The following is a 16,478-nucleotide window of genomic DNA, read 5'->3' on the forward strand; positions in this document are numbered from 1 at the left end:
GGTGTTTTTCCATTCCTCTTTCTGTCCTTTCATTTCTCCCTATTTTCCCGCTTATTAATAATAATCTTTTGATATCTATGTCCTTGCTACTGTATTCTTCTTCTATCTGTCCATCTTCCCTCTCATTCAGACTTCTTGTCTTGATCTTGGAATTGACATCTATGTGTTCCTATGGGAAGCTGGAATAGCTATGTCTGGAGAGGAGATGCAGAAAGCAACAGGATGTTGTTAGGGTGATGAAAGAAACTCTGTAGGTTGCCAGGTGGGTTTACATACAACCAATTTTAGCAATTGCATGAGACCCTGGGGGAATTGTCTTCATCCTTTACTATATGAGTTAATTTGTAGTAATTGCAGAGTATTTAGAGCCCAGGCATTGCAAATCAGCCATTCTATGCACTGCAGCAGATAACCAGCAGTAATGGGCTGCTGGAGGAGATGGCAACTTTTAATTCCCTTGCCTGCTCTGCTGTGTGCTGTCCTGCTCTCAGCCCTGTACTGGGGTCTGCTTCTTCAGGTAACAGTATGGGATATGCAGGTGAGACTTTAGCACCAGGGTGCAGGGTTAAAGACATGGGAGGAAAGAGGTTGTGTCTATCCTCAGTACACTGGGGGTTAGGGAACATAAAACTGAGCTGACGTTGAGCTTTTTAGATGAAGGGAGCTATTCCTATGCTTTCCTGCACATCACTAGGATACCCTGTTTAACCCAAGAATGAGAGAACTGAAGACCCTGCTCGGAAGCTGTGCTGTCCATCTATCTGTCTGTCTATTCCATAGCATGCACTTCACACTGCAGATGTCGGAAGATGATCTCAGTTGTGACTGAAGCCATTGCTTTCTCCTTGTTTTGCTCATATCTAACCTTGGTGTTGTTACAGGCCATGGTATCTGCTCATGCGGCCGATGCATTTGCCAGGACGGGTGGTTCGGAAAGTTGTGCCAGCATTCAAGGAAGTGCAACATGACAGAGGAGGAGAGCAGAAGTCTCTGCGAGTCGGCAGATGGCATATTATGCTCAGGGAAGGGTAAGAACTGGCAGATGAGCCACCCCATGTCAGTGCCCCTCCAGAGGAAAACCATCAAGTTCTGGAAGACTAATGTGCATGGCTGTGGGTTGTTGTTTAGTAACCCTTTCTTTCAAAGGCACCTATTATTAAAAGGATGTTATATTTGGCTTCTTAATGCACTTAAATCCATTTTGTCAAACACCCACCACAGCCGCACATGTTTAGTAGTGTTGCTGTCCTACGCAATTTGTTAATAGCACATAATTTCCTGTATGTGTTTATCTGATGGTCTGCGTTGAGCAGCTGTACATTATAAACTGTTAGTGCTCCATCCAGTTTGAGGGGCAGGGGCACTTGCCCACACTGCAGTGGGCAAGATGGCAAATGTAGTGTCTCAGGCAACAGTAAGTGGCGGAAAGTGTGCAACAGCAATTTTTGGTATACTTAATCACTTCCCTCCCCAACAGAGCAGTGAAGGAAAGGTAGACATCTGCAGCCCTCCCAACAGAATCCCACAAACTTTCTTACTTACTAAATTTTTATTCAGGTGGTTGCATTAGTTGTTGTTTTGTTTTTTTTTCCCCAGCTATAAAAAAATGCCACAGGGAGGAATAAAATTTAGAAAATGTTGATAATTATCTGAAACTGTTCTTTGAGATTCTTACCTTGCAGTCTTTCAGGCTAGAAAATTTCATTACTGGAAAGAAGGCTTTTTAGCTCCCCCATAGTGCAAACTGCCTATTTTTATAATATAATATGTCTGAAAGAGACAAAAAATGGGTGGTGGGCCTGGATGGAGGCTAGAATGCACTCACTGCAGACTGGATGTGCCATTTCCTTTGTTCCCTTGCATAGACAGGGAGGAAGCCTACTAGCTGGAAAAAAACAGTTAGGAGCCTTTTACGTCAGACAGATTTCCAGCTGTCTCTTTGATAACTCTTATTTCAGTGCAAAGGAAATTTAAATGGGGTTTCCAGCCTGGCCTTTTTCCATCTATATTATCACTTATCATAATTCTCCCCCTTCCCCCCCCCCCCCCCTGTGTTTGCCTATTTACAGCAGCTTTTGAGAATTCTGGAATAGAAAATTAGGAAGTTGCACTGTTTCTCTATCGTTTCCAGAAGATGTGGCTATCTTTAAATTAGTGTATGTGTAAGAGGGTACTGAGTTACTGGAGAAATGGAGTTACTCTGGTTTACTGCAGAAGTTAACTACTCTTAGTCTTGGTGTCCCCGACATTTTTTTAATATACACTGTGAAGGGAGGGAATATGCTCATAATCAGTAAAATTCACTATATAAAAATCTAAATATAAACATGAAAAATTATTTTGACTTTTAAAATATTTGTGTTATCTGGTGCCTTTTTGTAAGTATGGCTGAGAGCTATTTATTCCAGCCTGTGGAATACTCTGAGAACAATTAGCTTTGAGCATGTATATCAAGGCTACAATTTACTTTGAGGCTTAGGAAGTAGATAATCTGGCAGGAATTTGCAGAGACATTGAGGATATTTTCCCTCTTTTGTCTATTGTTGTCTATGCTGCCCAGGGATTGGTTTGGCATCTGGTCACTAATATAGGCTGGATCAGCCTTGAAAGTTGCTCTAGGTTGTAACCTGTTGCAGGCAGGTAGTGCTTTTAAACCTGACGATATGACTGAAGGCTCCAAAAGTCCAGATTTTCTAAGGTAGTATCACACTGTTGAGCTGCATTTACTTTCTATGGGAATTGCAAACCTGACCCTGAATTCATATTTCAGCAGCACTGGTTGGATTATTTTATTTTTTCAGGTTTCTTCATTCTCCAAGCACAGGTAAGCTTCCAGTGTAATGGAAGGTTTCCTTGAGGACAGTCACTATAATAAAGTTGTGTCATATTAGGTGCTATAGCAGTTTGTTGTGGGAGCAGCTGGTCGTATGTGAGTGCTTGTCCCAACAGAGAAATACCTACGTAAGACAACTTCCAGAAGCATGTACCCAGTGAACACCAAGGAGGCTACTATTTCCTGCCTCTTCTCTAAGCAGGATGGGGACCACTGGCAAAACCAGTCTAATTACTGGTAACTTTTGTTTCCATGCTTAGCTTTTTTCTTTATTTTTTTTTTGTTTTGTTTTTAAGGCAAATCTATTTTTGATGCTTAAATATGTATCTGGAAATCATATCTTAATGGATACCTATACTTTAAAATGTTGTTCACAGCTAGTGTGACGACCATTATCCAGAGGTCGAAATGACGAATTGTTCTTTCTTTCATTACATTGAGCAATACGCAACCATTACTGGTCAGATATAAGATAATTTTAAACATGCACTAATGGTGGGTATTCTGTCTTGGCTGGAAACCTAGCCAAGATATACAAATACTATAACGGATTGAGGGAGCTTGAGTTTCTGTATGTAGGAGTTATGGACTCTAAGGAGTCCTGGTTTTCAGCAGACAACTGCAGAACACTGTCAGAAAATTACACTCTGCTAACACAAGCAGAGTTGGACATCCACATTTCTAGGGTGTTCTCAGAATCTTGGCTTGCCGACTGTGCCACCTGTAGTAAAAGCTCTTCCCAAGGAAAACAGCAACACCCACCACGCTGCTGCCTCCCTGGAAGTAAATGCAGGGCTGCAGATGGCTACTGTAACAGTGCAGGATGTGGGCTAGGTAATGAGCCAAATCCCGTCCGAGAGGATCTGGCTGGGATCCCAGGGAACACCCGGCAACTCATTAGACTCGTTTTAATTAAACTGAGGAGCCTCCCAGAGCAGCATGCTCTGTTCAGCGAAAAGAATTGATACATTTATTCTCCCTAACAGATTTTACATTATGGATTCTGATCTTCCTTGGTTGACTTGGTGTTAAATTTGCTATATCTTCTGCAAAATAGTTTTAAACATCATGGATATCCCTCAGTGGCAGCATCAGTGCTCACTTATGCAGAATCACTTCAGGTTTCTCACAGTGTCATATTATTAACCGCTTTAATTTCACTGAAATTCTCATACTATTCATCATTTTCAGCCGTCAGTAGCTTGTAGTTTGTATAAACAGAAATATTCAGTTTAAATTGCCCTCAAATATGTCTTAGTGTATCTTTTATGCAGCAACCATGCAGCACCTATGCTATCCCTATTGCCTCTTTGTACAATGGCAATTTTCATCCTTGTGGGGAATGTCAGTATTTTCTGTGCCCATGGCTCAGTAAGCAATACTAAGAACTCATGGAAAAAGTAGGTGCTTACCCAAATGCTCCAATCCCCAAATGTTACAGTTGCTGGCTCTTCCTGTATGTATTTACATGTCCCGTATGTTATGAGTTAAAACAGCACTTCTCTAAAATTAGGCAATGAGTTAATTTTTGTCAGTAAACACTGAATTACTCTCATTTTGATAAAAAACAATAATAAAAAAACAGTAGATACTTTGCTGAGGCTATTCTGAAGTTTTAAAAATTAAGTTTCAGTGATCAGGGACACTTGGGTATTTATGTTTAAAACCTATGGAATATTGGTTGATAGTAACAAATCTATATTTTTTATTTTTTTTAAGTGTATTTGGATTTTTGCTATAGATTTTATTCAGAGGTCACCAAAAGGAATGAAATGGTGGAAAAGCATCTATTTCCAAGCCCCCTGCCATGAGCAGGGACACCTTGTACTGAATCATGTCACTCAAGACTCCATTCAACCTGTCTTTGAACACCGCCGGGGATGAAGCATTCACAACTTCCCTGTGCAACCCATTCCAGTGCCTCACCACCCTCACTGTAAAGAACTTCTTCCTTATACCTAATCTGAACTTCCCCTGTTTAAGTTTAAACTCATTACCCCTTGTCCTACCACTACAGTCCCTAACAAAGAGTCCCTCCCCAGCATCCTTGTAGGTCCCCTTCAGGTTCTGGAAGGCTTCTCTTCTCTGGGCTGAACAGCCTCAACTTTCTCAGCCTGTCTTCATACAGGAGGTACTCCAGCCCCCTTATCATCCTTGTGGCCCTTGTAACCAAGCTTACTTCATGTTTTCTTTAATATCGTGTTAAAAAGATTTGTGGCTTTGCACTGGAATCATTCTGGAAATTTTGCAAGATTGGTAGGATTTCCAAGAGCATCTGACTCATTTATAATCATGTTCTGTTAACGGTCGACAGCTTCTTTGGTGACTTTTTTTTAAATCCTGCCTCCCATAATTGAAAACTATGTGTCTATTCATGTGTTGTCTTATTTGTTATAATTTATTTGTTTTTTGAGATTTTTGTATTGATTTGTGCTGTAACCAGTTCTTAGGTCCACAAAACGATTTTTTTGCTCAGCAGTTACTAACTGTGTCACCTTGGCATTTAAGTGTCTGAACTCTCTACAGGGTCAGGCAGCTGAGGATAGGCTCTTTAAAAGCCAAATCTTTTCATCTGGGTGTTGGAATCATCCAGGAGGAATTACCATTTCCTAGTGTCGTTTTTAGTTGCAGAAAAGCCTTTCTCACAGCATTCTGAGGCTACAGGCTTCCTGACACATGGTTGCCTGGGGACAGCTCTCCCTTTCCAGGATTCAGAGCCATCAACCTTCTCCTGAAGGTAGGGATGACTCCCAGTCTTCCCTTAAAGGGAGGTTTCTCGGTTGCAGCATCACACAAATGTCACTATGAAGTCCCTCCCTTTGCCTGTGGGGATGCAACCTGTCATCCCTGAGAAGAAGAGCCGCTTATCCCAACAAGGAACACTGGGGTACTCTGCAGGAATGAGCAAACTGCTGAATCACCATTATGTGCACAAAGTCTTTCTGACCTAGAGCATATTCCATGGGAGCTGGAGCAATTTCTTTTGTGGTGATGAGGATTTGGGGAGGGTCTAACTGTTATTCTTAGGCACCCCTGGTCTTTTGTGGACTCACCTCTAAAGACTTTAGATGAGGAGGAGGGCCATTTTCTTCCTGGGTACGATTTTATTGCCTTCAGTAACAGTGGATCAGGGACAATTTGAACTTTTCTAGTCAAAAAAAAAAAGAGCAGTTGCTGGGAAGAGTAGCCTTGATTGTAGGCCTCTGAAACCGCAGAAAAGCTTCAAAATGCAAGTCCTGATTAAGTGAAATAGCAGAATCAAAGCATTAGTAGTAATGTCCCACCATACTCTCATGTCAAAAGAATCCTTTTTTTCAGAAAGCTTTTAGCTTGATGATTTTCTTTTATGCAATAGCTTCTTAGGCAGCAATTTTGTGCCTATGTGCACATATGTATGTGTGCACGTGTGTGTCTGGGCATGTTATTTTCTACTCTGAAAATTCCAGTGCTCTTTATGAGTAATGTTTTTTTGTGATTTCAGGTTCCTGCCACTGTGGAAAGTGCATCTGTTCACCACAGGAATGGTACATTTCGGGTGATTTCTGTGAATGCGATGACAGAGACTGTGACAAACATGATGGTCTCATTTGCACAGGTGCAGTACAGGCTAACACTTAATTGCTTCAGGAAACAAACTGTGTTGATGGGAATTATGTTTAACAAAGCCCGGCTTCTTCCTCCACTGATGGAGGAAGTGCATTTGCTGGTTATTCAAACCTGCGATAATTTTTTCTTCATGCAGCATGATAATCAACTTAAGGTTTCAAAACACCAGTTGAAAGCCTGAGTATGAATTTAAATAAGTAAGCCAGCTATGAAATTCATCAATAGTTTTCACTGCAATAGACTACAATTTACTGCATTTTGGCAAAGGACTTGCAGTGTGGACAGGACTTTTTGATGATGAGATTTCTTTTACTGGATTTTCTATGTACATAATGCTTCTAAGTCATAGACAAAATTCACTTGTCTGATGATCTTTGGTAGGTGAGTGGCATAGCTGTGTGGGTTAACAGAGCTTCCTGGCAATCAGACAGTTCTCAGTGGGAGGCTGAAATTTCTGACAGTTTTTCATATGAGATGATGGCTAGTGATTAAAGCAGCTTCACCTTAATATTGTCTGAGAGTTCAGGTGGCAGATGTGGATAGAAATGGGTAGGCTGCCACCAAACCCTCATGACAAATTTAGTGACAAGAAGGAACACAAGAATTGTAAATTAACTCACTGGCTGCTTCCTGTTACAAATCTTAATTTTAGAAAACCTTTGCTGAGCAATTATTAGATGTGGAGGAAATCTGCGAGCCGATCAGAGTGAAAGTGGGAGAGCTGACACTCTTAAAGTGTCTTCTAGCTAGTCCTATTACCAAGGGTCCTTTTCTTGGAGTAAGTAGCCAGTACGGAGGCAACAGGAGTCTTCAGCTTCAGCAGCTCTTCATAGATTTTCATAAAGAAGACTAGTCACGTTGGAAACCCAGGCTGTAGAAGTCTCCAGCTAAGCGTCCAAGAGTCATGAAAAATACCTAAATAAAATGAAGTAACATTTCCCCACTGCAAAACAGGGCCAATGCATTTTTCATCTAATAGAGGGTTTGAGATATTATTTATTTTTATAGCACTTCTGAGAATTAAGGTTTAAAGTTTTTAATGTTCAAAGTGATGTTCTTTGCTATTCTGTTTGGAACTTTTTAATGCCCTTTTCTTTCTGCATGATAGTTAAAAGTAACCTTGGTTTTCCTTGTACCTGGAGGTACAGTGTGAACACGGAGCCTCAACAGCTGGGTACAAATAGTGGTGGAATTATTGAAATATTTGAAATTCTGCTAATGGAATTATTGAGAGAATGCTATTAGTGCTTTTTAAGTATAGGTTTGGGGTGGCTTCTTAATGCAATGGTACAGTAATTGCTTCCTTCCAAAAAATGGGGTGGGGGAAACCATAGAGAAACAATGCATACTTTAGCATGGCTTTTTACTTCCCATAAAACACATTTTAATGTAGTACATTTCAATTATGATAATTGCCCTTTATTCATTCTGTTCTAGGCAATGGTGTTTGTAGCTGTGGAAACTGTGAGTGCTGGGAAGGATGGAATGGAAATGCTTGTGAAATTTGGCTGGGTAGAGAATACCCTTAACAAAGCCCATCAAAGACTGAGGAGGTTTTTTGTTTGTTTTTCTTTAGGCTGCTAGAATTTTCATTTCAGAAATACTCAGTATGTGGGTGTGCATGCATACACACATACATGGGTGTAAAAGCTTTAGAACACTCATCTGAGGGCCTGCTCCTTAAAGAAATGCATGACAGAACTAAAAGAAAAAAATTAAAACAGCCTTGGGAGCTGGACAGTCCAGGCTCTAAAAGGTGAAGTCATAAAATACTGGCCCTGTGGATCTTCCCAGAGCATTTTGGTAAATTCAGCGGGACCAAAATTGCACCCATAATACCTGTTTCTCGAGCAACCTTTGGAAAAGGTGCAAGAAAGCCTTTTTATTAAAAATTATTTACTTGGTTGTCACGTCTCCATATCAGTATGCAACAGTAGTACTTCTGTAGAAGTGCAGCACTAGTTGAATATTTGTCGAATAATTAATTTGATTGATTTTGTAGTGTTTGGCCCTTTTTTTCTTTCCAACAATTCTGATTATGTACCAGCCCATAAAATTGAGAGAGGCTGTAAAGAAGATTATAAAAATATTAATGATTTTTTTTTTTTATTTGGGCAAAGAATTGTACTTGGATAACTGAGGTCCAACTACCTGACAACCATAGACTGAAGACCCAAGGTGTTGGAATAGACCCTTGTCCACAAGAAAACTTCTTAGTGTCTGTGGTTAATGTGTCAGTAAGTTGATTATCTAGTATACATACTATGGTACTTTCAAATACATAACCTGTAGGAGTATAAGGAATGAAACTAATAAAGATATAGATGAATGATTACCTGTTGTGAATATGTATCCTGCAACTCATATGTACTTTTATCATACTGTTCTACGTATGTACAGTTGCCTCTTAAAAGTAAAGCAAATGAAAATTTGTTATACTAATAACTTTTAGGATGGCAATTCTGTATGTTATTAGAAATCACTGTTTGGAACAGATTGCACTGTCACACATGGTATTCAATGAATATAACTGCTTTTATAGAAGTAGGGAGCCTGAAGGGCAACTGACTGAAAGAATCATCTATGCTATTCAGTAGCCGGGTCTCAGCCAAAGATGTTCAGACAATGGCAACAAAGTAATTAAAGTTTTAATGCAGTAAATACAAACAAAGCAGTGGTATGAACAAAAATTTTATTTTTATTTTCCAATGGTGAAATGCTGCTCAGTGTGAAATTCACATTGAGTTATGGACGATGCACAACTATTGGGACTTCCCTAACTTATTTACATATGAGTCTCTTTTTTTTTTTTTTTTTTTTAGATTTGGCAGCCCTTGAATTCTTTAGAGCAAAAAAAGATACATACATTTTAGTTTCAAAAGTGTTTACATTTTGTGAAACCATGATTGAGCAAATTGTTTAAATGGCTGGACAATGTTTCTTTTTAATACCAAACTGTAACATTGTGGTTTAGGTGCCAAGGTCCTGACTTTTGAAGAGGTACATGACAGTAAGGGAACTACATATCGACCAAAAAAGGAATTTCCATGATTAGCCTAGAAATTACTTTTGGTTTAGAAAGGACAATTTTGAAATAGGAAAATACAATAGTACCGAACATGTAATAAAATGCAAAAATTTTGAATGAATTATTTTATTATTCCCTCTTCCTATGTAGTTTGCCCTTTCTAACCCCCCCCCCCCCCCCCCTTCCTTTTTTTTTCTTTTCTTTACTTGGATTCTTTCTGTCTAAATTTATGAAACACATGTTCTCAGGGAGTATAATCACCAAACATCAATGCATAACTTCTAGAGAAGCTATGCAGATAAATAATGAGACATACATCCCAAAGCTGCTAGCTGCTCTCTTAAGTAATGCAATTATCAAGCAGAGTTCTAAAATGTATTGATACAGTATAAAGAATCTCCAAAGTAAAATTAATCTTGAAATTATAGAGCTTAACAGGAATATCTTCCTAGATTTTAATATATATGCATTTTGTCAACCCTGGTGTCTGGAGAGCACAGATTGTTGGTTTTATTTATATTTATGAATACTGCTGACGTGAATCATCTCACAATGTGTTTTTTCACATATGTATTTATCTATCTGCTGAATCAGAGCACAAATAATGAAAGATACAACATTTTCCTTGATTTCCTTCCATTTGTATTTAGTATTGTATTAAGAAAATACTAGATAATCAAAACTCTAAGTTCAGTAGATTCCTTTTAATGATTTCATGGCATGATAAGCAGATTTATATATTCCATAGATCAGCTATGGTATTTCAGGTATTTGTATGCATAAGAACAATTCTTTAGAGGGTTGCAAGGTCATATTTGATGCATTTTACTTTATATTTTGCTTTCATTTTAAATTTATGTACTTAAAAAGAGTGTAAGATGATTCTGATTTCTAGTTCGATATTATTTTTTTTTTTATAAAACCTAATCAACTCCAACATTTTGGCTACTGGATGGATTATATAGCCACAGCATTTCAAAAAATGTTATCATCCAACTCTTTTGTTAAGGTACATATGGATAAAATAGTAGAATATTCTAAGACAGCTACTGTCAGTGGTTTCTTAAAATGTAAATTAGCAAACAAAATGGTGCTATCACTATAAATCTTAAAGCATTAACTAAGACTACTAAAAATATAATGTATGCATAAATTCCTTTCTGATTTTTATTCTGTTTCTTATAATGTTGCTTGAACGTTTCCCCCACTCTTCATGCTAAGGTAACTGGTGATGTAACTCCCAGCTGATCTGTTTTGTGGCTCATTTCCTCACTAAAAAAATGAGATCAGAAGGAATAGGATTATTATTCCACATATGTGAAAATAACAGCTGTATTAATAAATTGTGATTTTGCACCTCATTCCCTGTGATGGGAATTCCAGACACATAAACTGTAAATGCAGGAAGAGGTATAAGGGATTGGAACATAATGCTTGATTCTTCATACCCAGTGACTGTAAAAAACTGCTTCTAGGCCCATGGCAAAAGGAAAAGGTGGCAAAACCAAATTGGATGGATTTTGTACTGGCTGGATTTATAAACAAAAGATAATATAGTCTGTCTGTCTTCTTACGAGAGAAAGAGCACAATCCAGAAGTGTGCCAAATGCTTCTACAATCAACTTGCAGGATTATGCTTATTGTATATAACACATCTCTAATATCACCTATAAACCAGCTGTGGATTTATTTCCTTCTATAAATTATTGACCTACTTGTGTTCCTTTTTTCCCTGGCCGTACTGTCTTTTAGAAACACGTAGATGAACATTTAATCATGTATCTTCTTCTGATGCACTGTCCTTCTTCACAGAATAACATCTCACTTCATAGCTAAATGACACCGGGATGAAGAAAGCTAAATTGAATATTTCTGTGACTAAGTAATAGAAGAAAAATTTTATTATATCTTTAAAAATAAGTCATAGCATTTGCATTAGTCATCACAAAACCCCCTTGTTATTAGACATTTTAAAATGCATTGCACAGGATATGAGTTTATCTAAGGAGGCTTTTAAAAGAAAGATAATCTCCTTACTTAGTCTAATTTTACTTGCATTCCCATTTGAATAGAGCTGAATAATTTCTTCTTTGTACCAATAAACAGATAGATCAGCAAGACGCACTTTTAATGCACGGACCAAACTGCCTGCTTTCATACCTCATTGCTTACACTGGTTTTAAACCAAGATAAAAAGATTCCCTATATATATATATATATATATATAAGTCAGAGTTCTTAGTGTTGTTTCAGGTATATACCATTGTCAAACTGAATTGTTTATATTCTGAGGGGACATGCGTGGGGGGGGTGTTAAGAACCAACCTGACTCTACACAAGTTAAAGTTTATGAAAATGACAGTATATTAAAAAATTATTTGAGTGGCTAAACCCCCAGTAAATTAAGCAAAAGTGGTGTTATGTGAACTGAAAAGCACTTAAAAGCTATAGACACCTTTCTAGAGGCCCTATCACTTGAGCAACTTCATAAGGATTCTTGTGTATTTATAAAATCTTTGAAGTACAACAAACCCGTGCTTTGTTGAAGTAGTTCCTATCTGCTTAAAACTGGATGTCTAAAACTGTGCAGGTGTGACTGACTTTGCCAAATAGAACTGTAGCTGAAATACAGATTAAGAAAAGAAAAAAAGAAAGAGATAATGACTGTGCAGTGTTAACACATGAAATGGTAAGATGAGGTTGGATTGCTGTGCAAACAGTCTCTCAGAGATTAGATAAAACCTAGAAGAACAAAATACAAAGCAAGCATGCAAAAGATCTGGAATGCTGCAGATTCACAGACAGCTGGACATGTAAGTACAAAAACCCCAGTCTGTAAATACAAATTGATTCCATCAGGTTTACTATACAGTACTTTAGTAGTAACAGACAGTTGAAAACAGCTTTCACTTAACAGCAAAATTAATTTTAGAGGGAAGAAAATGATCTCATCCTGGAGAACAGCAAGAGAGGTATTATATTAAGGAGCTAAAATTTTCTTTGGCATGGTAAAAGGGGAGAACTGAGTTTGCCAACCTATTTACATGAAGTTTCACCATCCTGTGGCCAGTGCAATGATATTTTGCACACTCTACTTCTTACATAAACTTTTTTATTGTTTTCTGGTATGCCTTCATATAAATGTTTTATTCATCATTTTGAATCTGTGTATACGACAAATAAGAATAAACACAAATTGTACAATGCAGACAAACTCTTTGCATATATGTATGTAAATTTAGTAATATTGACCAACAGATCTTTGACAGACACAACCTACTACATGCAGTTCATCTTTGCCATCCTCTTCCCATGCAACATATGAGACAAGAGACAAAATTAAAGGGAGGAAACAAAGCACAAAGACCCCTTTGCCATGTTTAAACAGACTGTAGAAAAAATATTTTTAGGACATCTATTCAGTAGAGTAAACTCACATATGGATTTAGCCCATAGAAACAAAAAATGAAAAGAAAAAAAAATGCTGTATTTCCAGTATGTGCTAACTGCTTACAAAAATTAAATCTTGCCTTAATTAGAGCCTCCCAAGCTGGTTTGCAGATCATAATGACTCAGGATCAGAAGTTTAATGTTGAAAACAATTCTTATGTAGCATCAAGCTGTGAACCAGAACCTCCTTGCATGGCTCAGCCAGGTCTCCAGCCCTGTTCTCCCCAGACTCTTACACTGGAAGAGTAAAAAGATGGCTGGATGGGACACGAACACATGTATTCCCTCCTCGTGAACTCTTACAGAACTCAGGTAAGAGAGGAAGGAGTGCAGCCTTCAGCTGTATTATCTTCTTCAAAATATTGTAGGAAAGCCTAGTGCCTCATCAGGGACCTGGCAGACAGTACAACATCAAGACTGCTGCCTCTCATTGGTCCTCCAGATGAAGAGCAAGCTCGCAGCTCACCATGTAGGTTGCTTTGGTTTGGTTTCGTTTTCTCAGGGATGGTGCACAAATCCCACTGGACCAGGTGGGATGAGAAGGGTGCACCAAAGTTTAATAGAGTGTTGTTTTCCCCATGCACACATAGTTAGTGCTAGCAGGCAAGGGCACAGTCTAAGTCAAAGTTTCTTTGCATTTTTATCACAGTATTAGAGTAGGTTTGTATTTTATTTTTTTTTTATCTACATGGATAGCGGGTTTCATGCTTAACTCATTCCCTCCCTAGAAAGACCCAACATCAAGTGTTAGCTTGCTGTTCTCATATTACAGATATAAACAAGGAAGTCTGGCCTACAAAAAAAAAAACCAAAACTCTAATATAGCAGCTTTACAGTAGCCTCCTAGAGAGTGCACTAAATGTTGCTTATAAAAACAGAACACATTTGAAAACTAGCATGAAGAGTTCATTCAGACTGAATCAGTTCAGCTGAGCAGAGAGGGAGTTTGAAATAACCTGCGGTCTCTGCTAGGGACTTCAGCACAAAGATGTGATAAAACAAATTGCCAGAAATACAGTGCTAAAAAAAGAATTCATGGTTCCCATTTTTTTTTGTCTTTAAATATCAAGGTAACAGCAAGAGGCCAAGAGAGCATTGCCACACAATTTTCCAGACTGAGGTACAGTTTGGTCCTTGTTGCCCTCTCTGAGAAACAAATACCTTCTTAAGCATACAGAGAGTACCCATACTTTTAGTCTTCTGAAAGCTTGCGACTAAGTGTGTAATACTTCAGTGGCATCTCTGTGGCATTCTCTAAATCTTCTCCCTCCCCTCTCAACATTGGTTTAATTGCTCACAAGTGGCAAACTCAAAGGGTTTATGTTGTTTCTGGTAATATGATTCAAGGCTTCGATTTTATAATGTTTTTGATTTCTTCTAGGTTCATGTAGGAGAAAGTACAGTATACAGAGATCAAGGCAAGGCACCTTCAATCTAGCAATTTGGTGGGCATATATTATCCTAGGAAGCTGGGTGGAGGTATGTACTGGGATATCAGTGAGATACATAGGACCGGACTTTGCATGCTTAGCTAAAAAAAAACAACAAAGGTTTGCAATATGTCCAGTTTTAAAACTTTTTTTTTTTAAAACACAAGAAATATTAAACTATAATTTGTAACTACCCTTTGCATTGGTGCTGCAAAAAAGAACACAACGACATCCTTGCCCATGCTTTGCTAAGTAGGAGTGGGATTCAGCCAAAAATAACAATGGCATTAAGTTCAGTTCCTTAAAAACAGGAAAGGATTATATTTGAAATGGATTTAGGTAGCGCAATTCTGGTTAGTCTTACTTATTTTTTATTTTTTTTTAATTGGTGGTGGTTGTTTTTCAAACAATGAAGATTTAGTAGATGAAAAATGAGCCTTAATTCAGGCCTACAAGGCCTACAAAATTCTTTGGACCCACTGTCCCAAAAATGAGTGGGTCTTGCTCGCTGGGCAAGGCAAATGTTACCATTACCAGTAAGCCTGTGATATGTATAAAACACACACACAAAAAGAAACTAAAGGGGGATGCCAAACACTTCTTTCAGAAAACTTCCTGTTGGTTGTGTTTGACACTCTTCCCTCCACTATAATGCCAACCTCAGAAGCACAGTATCTGTTCTAAAGAGTATTCACATTTAATCATTATGGTAAGCCAGAGACAACAATCCTATTCTTTATAGATATAATTTGGAATAATTAATAGATTTTGAAGGCTTCCTGATTCCCTGATTGCTTTCAAAACTAAGCCACCGGCAACATTAAGTTATAGAGAAACACAATCCCTGCAAAAGGTCACAGACAGTGGAGCGAGCAGCCTTATAAAAAAGGGGAGAAATCCATAACAGCACAGGTTTACAGCATCTAACTAGAAATTACTTGATTATTTGTGTGCTACAAAATAGAACTTAAACACATGGATTTTGCTGAAACTGGACTCAAAAAGGGATTATGGGCAATTGTCAGCAGGCAAGGTATCAAGTGTACTTGTGAAGTATGTCATTCACATGAAGTGTCACAGTCACAGAAAAGATATTAAAAAGGCATTCCAATATCTGGTAGGGCATTCCATGGTCTGAGTTTAGCTGGTTCATCCAGGTGTCTTCTTGTTGTGGGTGGAGCTACATGTTGAGATTTATCCACTTGCAACAACTCAGTTCAGAAACAGCAACGGGCAAGTCTGTGACTTGCCGCAAGCTGATCCACAGACACTGCAGCGGGGAAGTCTGGCAAGGATAAATGGCTCAACTGTACTCGGGACTCAGTAAGTCACAACACCTGTGAGGATCTGGCTATGTCGTCTTACTCTTGTTAACTGGTTTGCCGCCATTCATTATTGCAGATGCACTTGTGCTTTTACTTGGAGTTACCCCAGCCTTTGGCACTGTTTCTCCAATATCATGCAAAGATGGTTCTCGATACATGGCAACTGAGGGGAGAAAAGAGAAAAGGAGAGATATTTGTAAGAATGTACGTCATTGAAGAGCTCATCTCAAATAGGATCAATTTTCTACAACAAATGATATTGCAATATAATCTATGCTCCTCTCACAAGCATGAGGGAAACTACTCCAACAGACACTTGTTTGCATGACTGGTAGCTTTGCTTGACCCTCCAAATTTCTCACTTCTGTATCTGACTTAAAAACACAGTAGGAAACTGTACGCTTGCTTGTTTAATAAAAACTACAGAAGCCTTGGAAATGTAGAACTACTGTCTTTGCATAAGGCAGACACACAAAAATGTACATATATGCACATACATATATACATGTGTATATATATATGTAGCCCTTAAGTAAACACTCTGCAAGTTTTTAGAAGTAAAATATGGTAAGACAGATGGTGTTTAACAAATGGATCATATGATACAGTTGTCTAGACTAAAGCGTTCTTTTTTAGTCATACATGCCAGACTAAGTTTGGGTCCAGTTCTAAAAAGTTATTTGTACACCTTTCTCCAAAATCTGAGGACCTTGGTCATGATGTCTTCAGATGTGTACTGAAGAAATGTGCAGGACAGTATTGCAGAGAGTACACAAGAGATTTGAGGGTTTTTTCTTCCTCTTTTC

The 16,478-nt window shown here is 38.3% G+C and overlaps 1 protein-coding gene across 2 annotated transcripts in view; it reads right to left on the reverse strand.

The window, feature by feature from the left end:
• Positions 1-14,484: 14,484 nt before the first annotated feature.
• FGF14 (fibroblast growth factor 14) overlaps positions 14,485-16,478 on the reverse strand; it is a 96,471-nt gene continuing 94,477 nt past the window's right edge. For both annotated transcript variants that reach the window (XM_010012803.1, XM_010012804.1), the window contains exon 5: positions 14,485-15,835. In XM_010012803.1, the coding sequence (XP_010011105.1) occupies positions 15,699-15,835 (137 nt within the window). In that variant the 3' untranslated portion in view covers positions 14,485-15,698. The remainder of the gene's footprint in view (positions 15,836-16,478) is intronic.

This window comes from Nestor notabilis, unplaced genomic scaffold (genome assembly GCF_000696875.1).
Source record: "Nestor notabilis isolate BGI_N333 unplaced genomic scaffold, ASM69687v1 scaffold14, whole genome shotgun sequence".
Lineage (NCBI taxonomy): Eukaryota > Metazoa > Chordata > Aves > Psittaciformes > Psittacidae > Nestor > Nestor notabilis.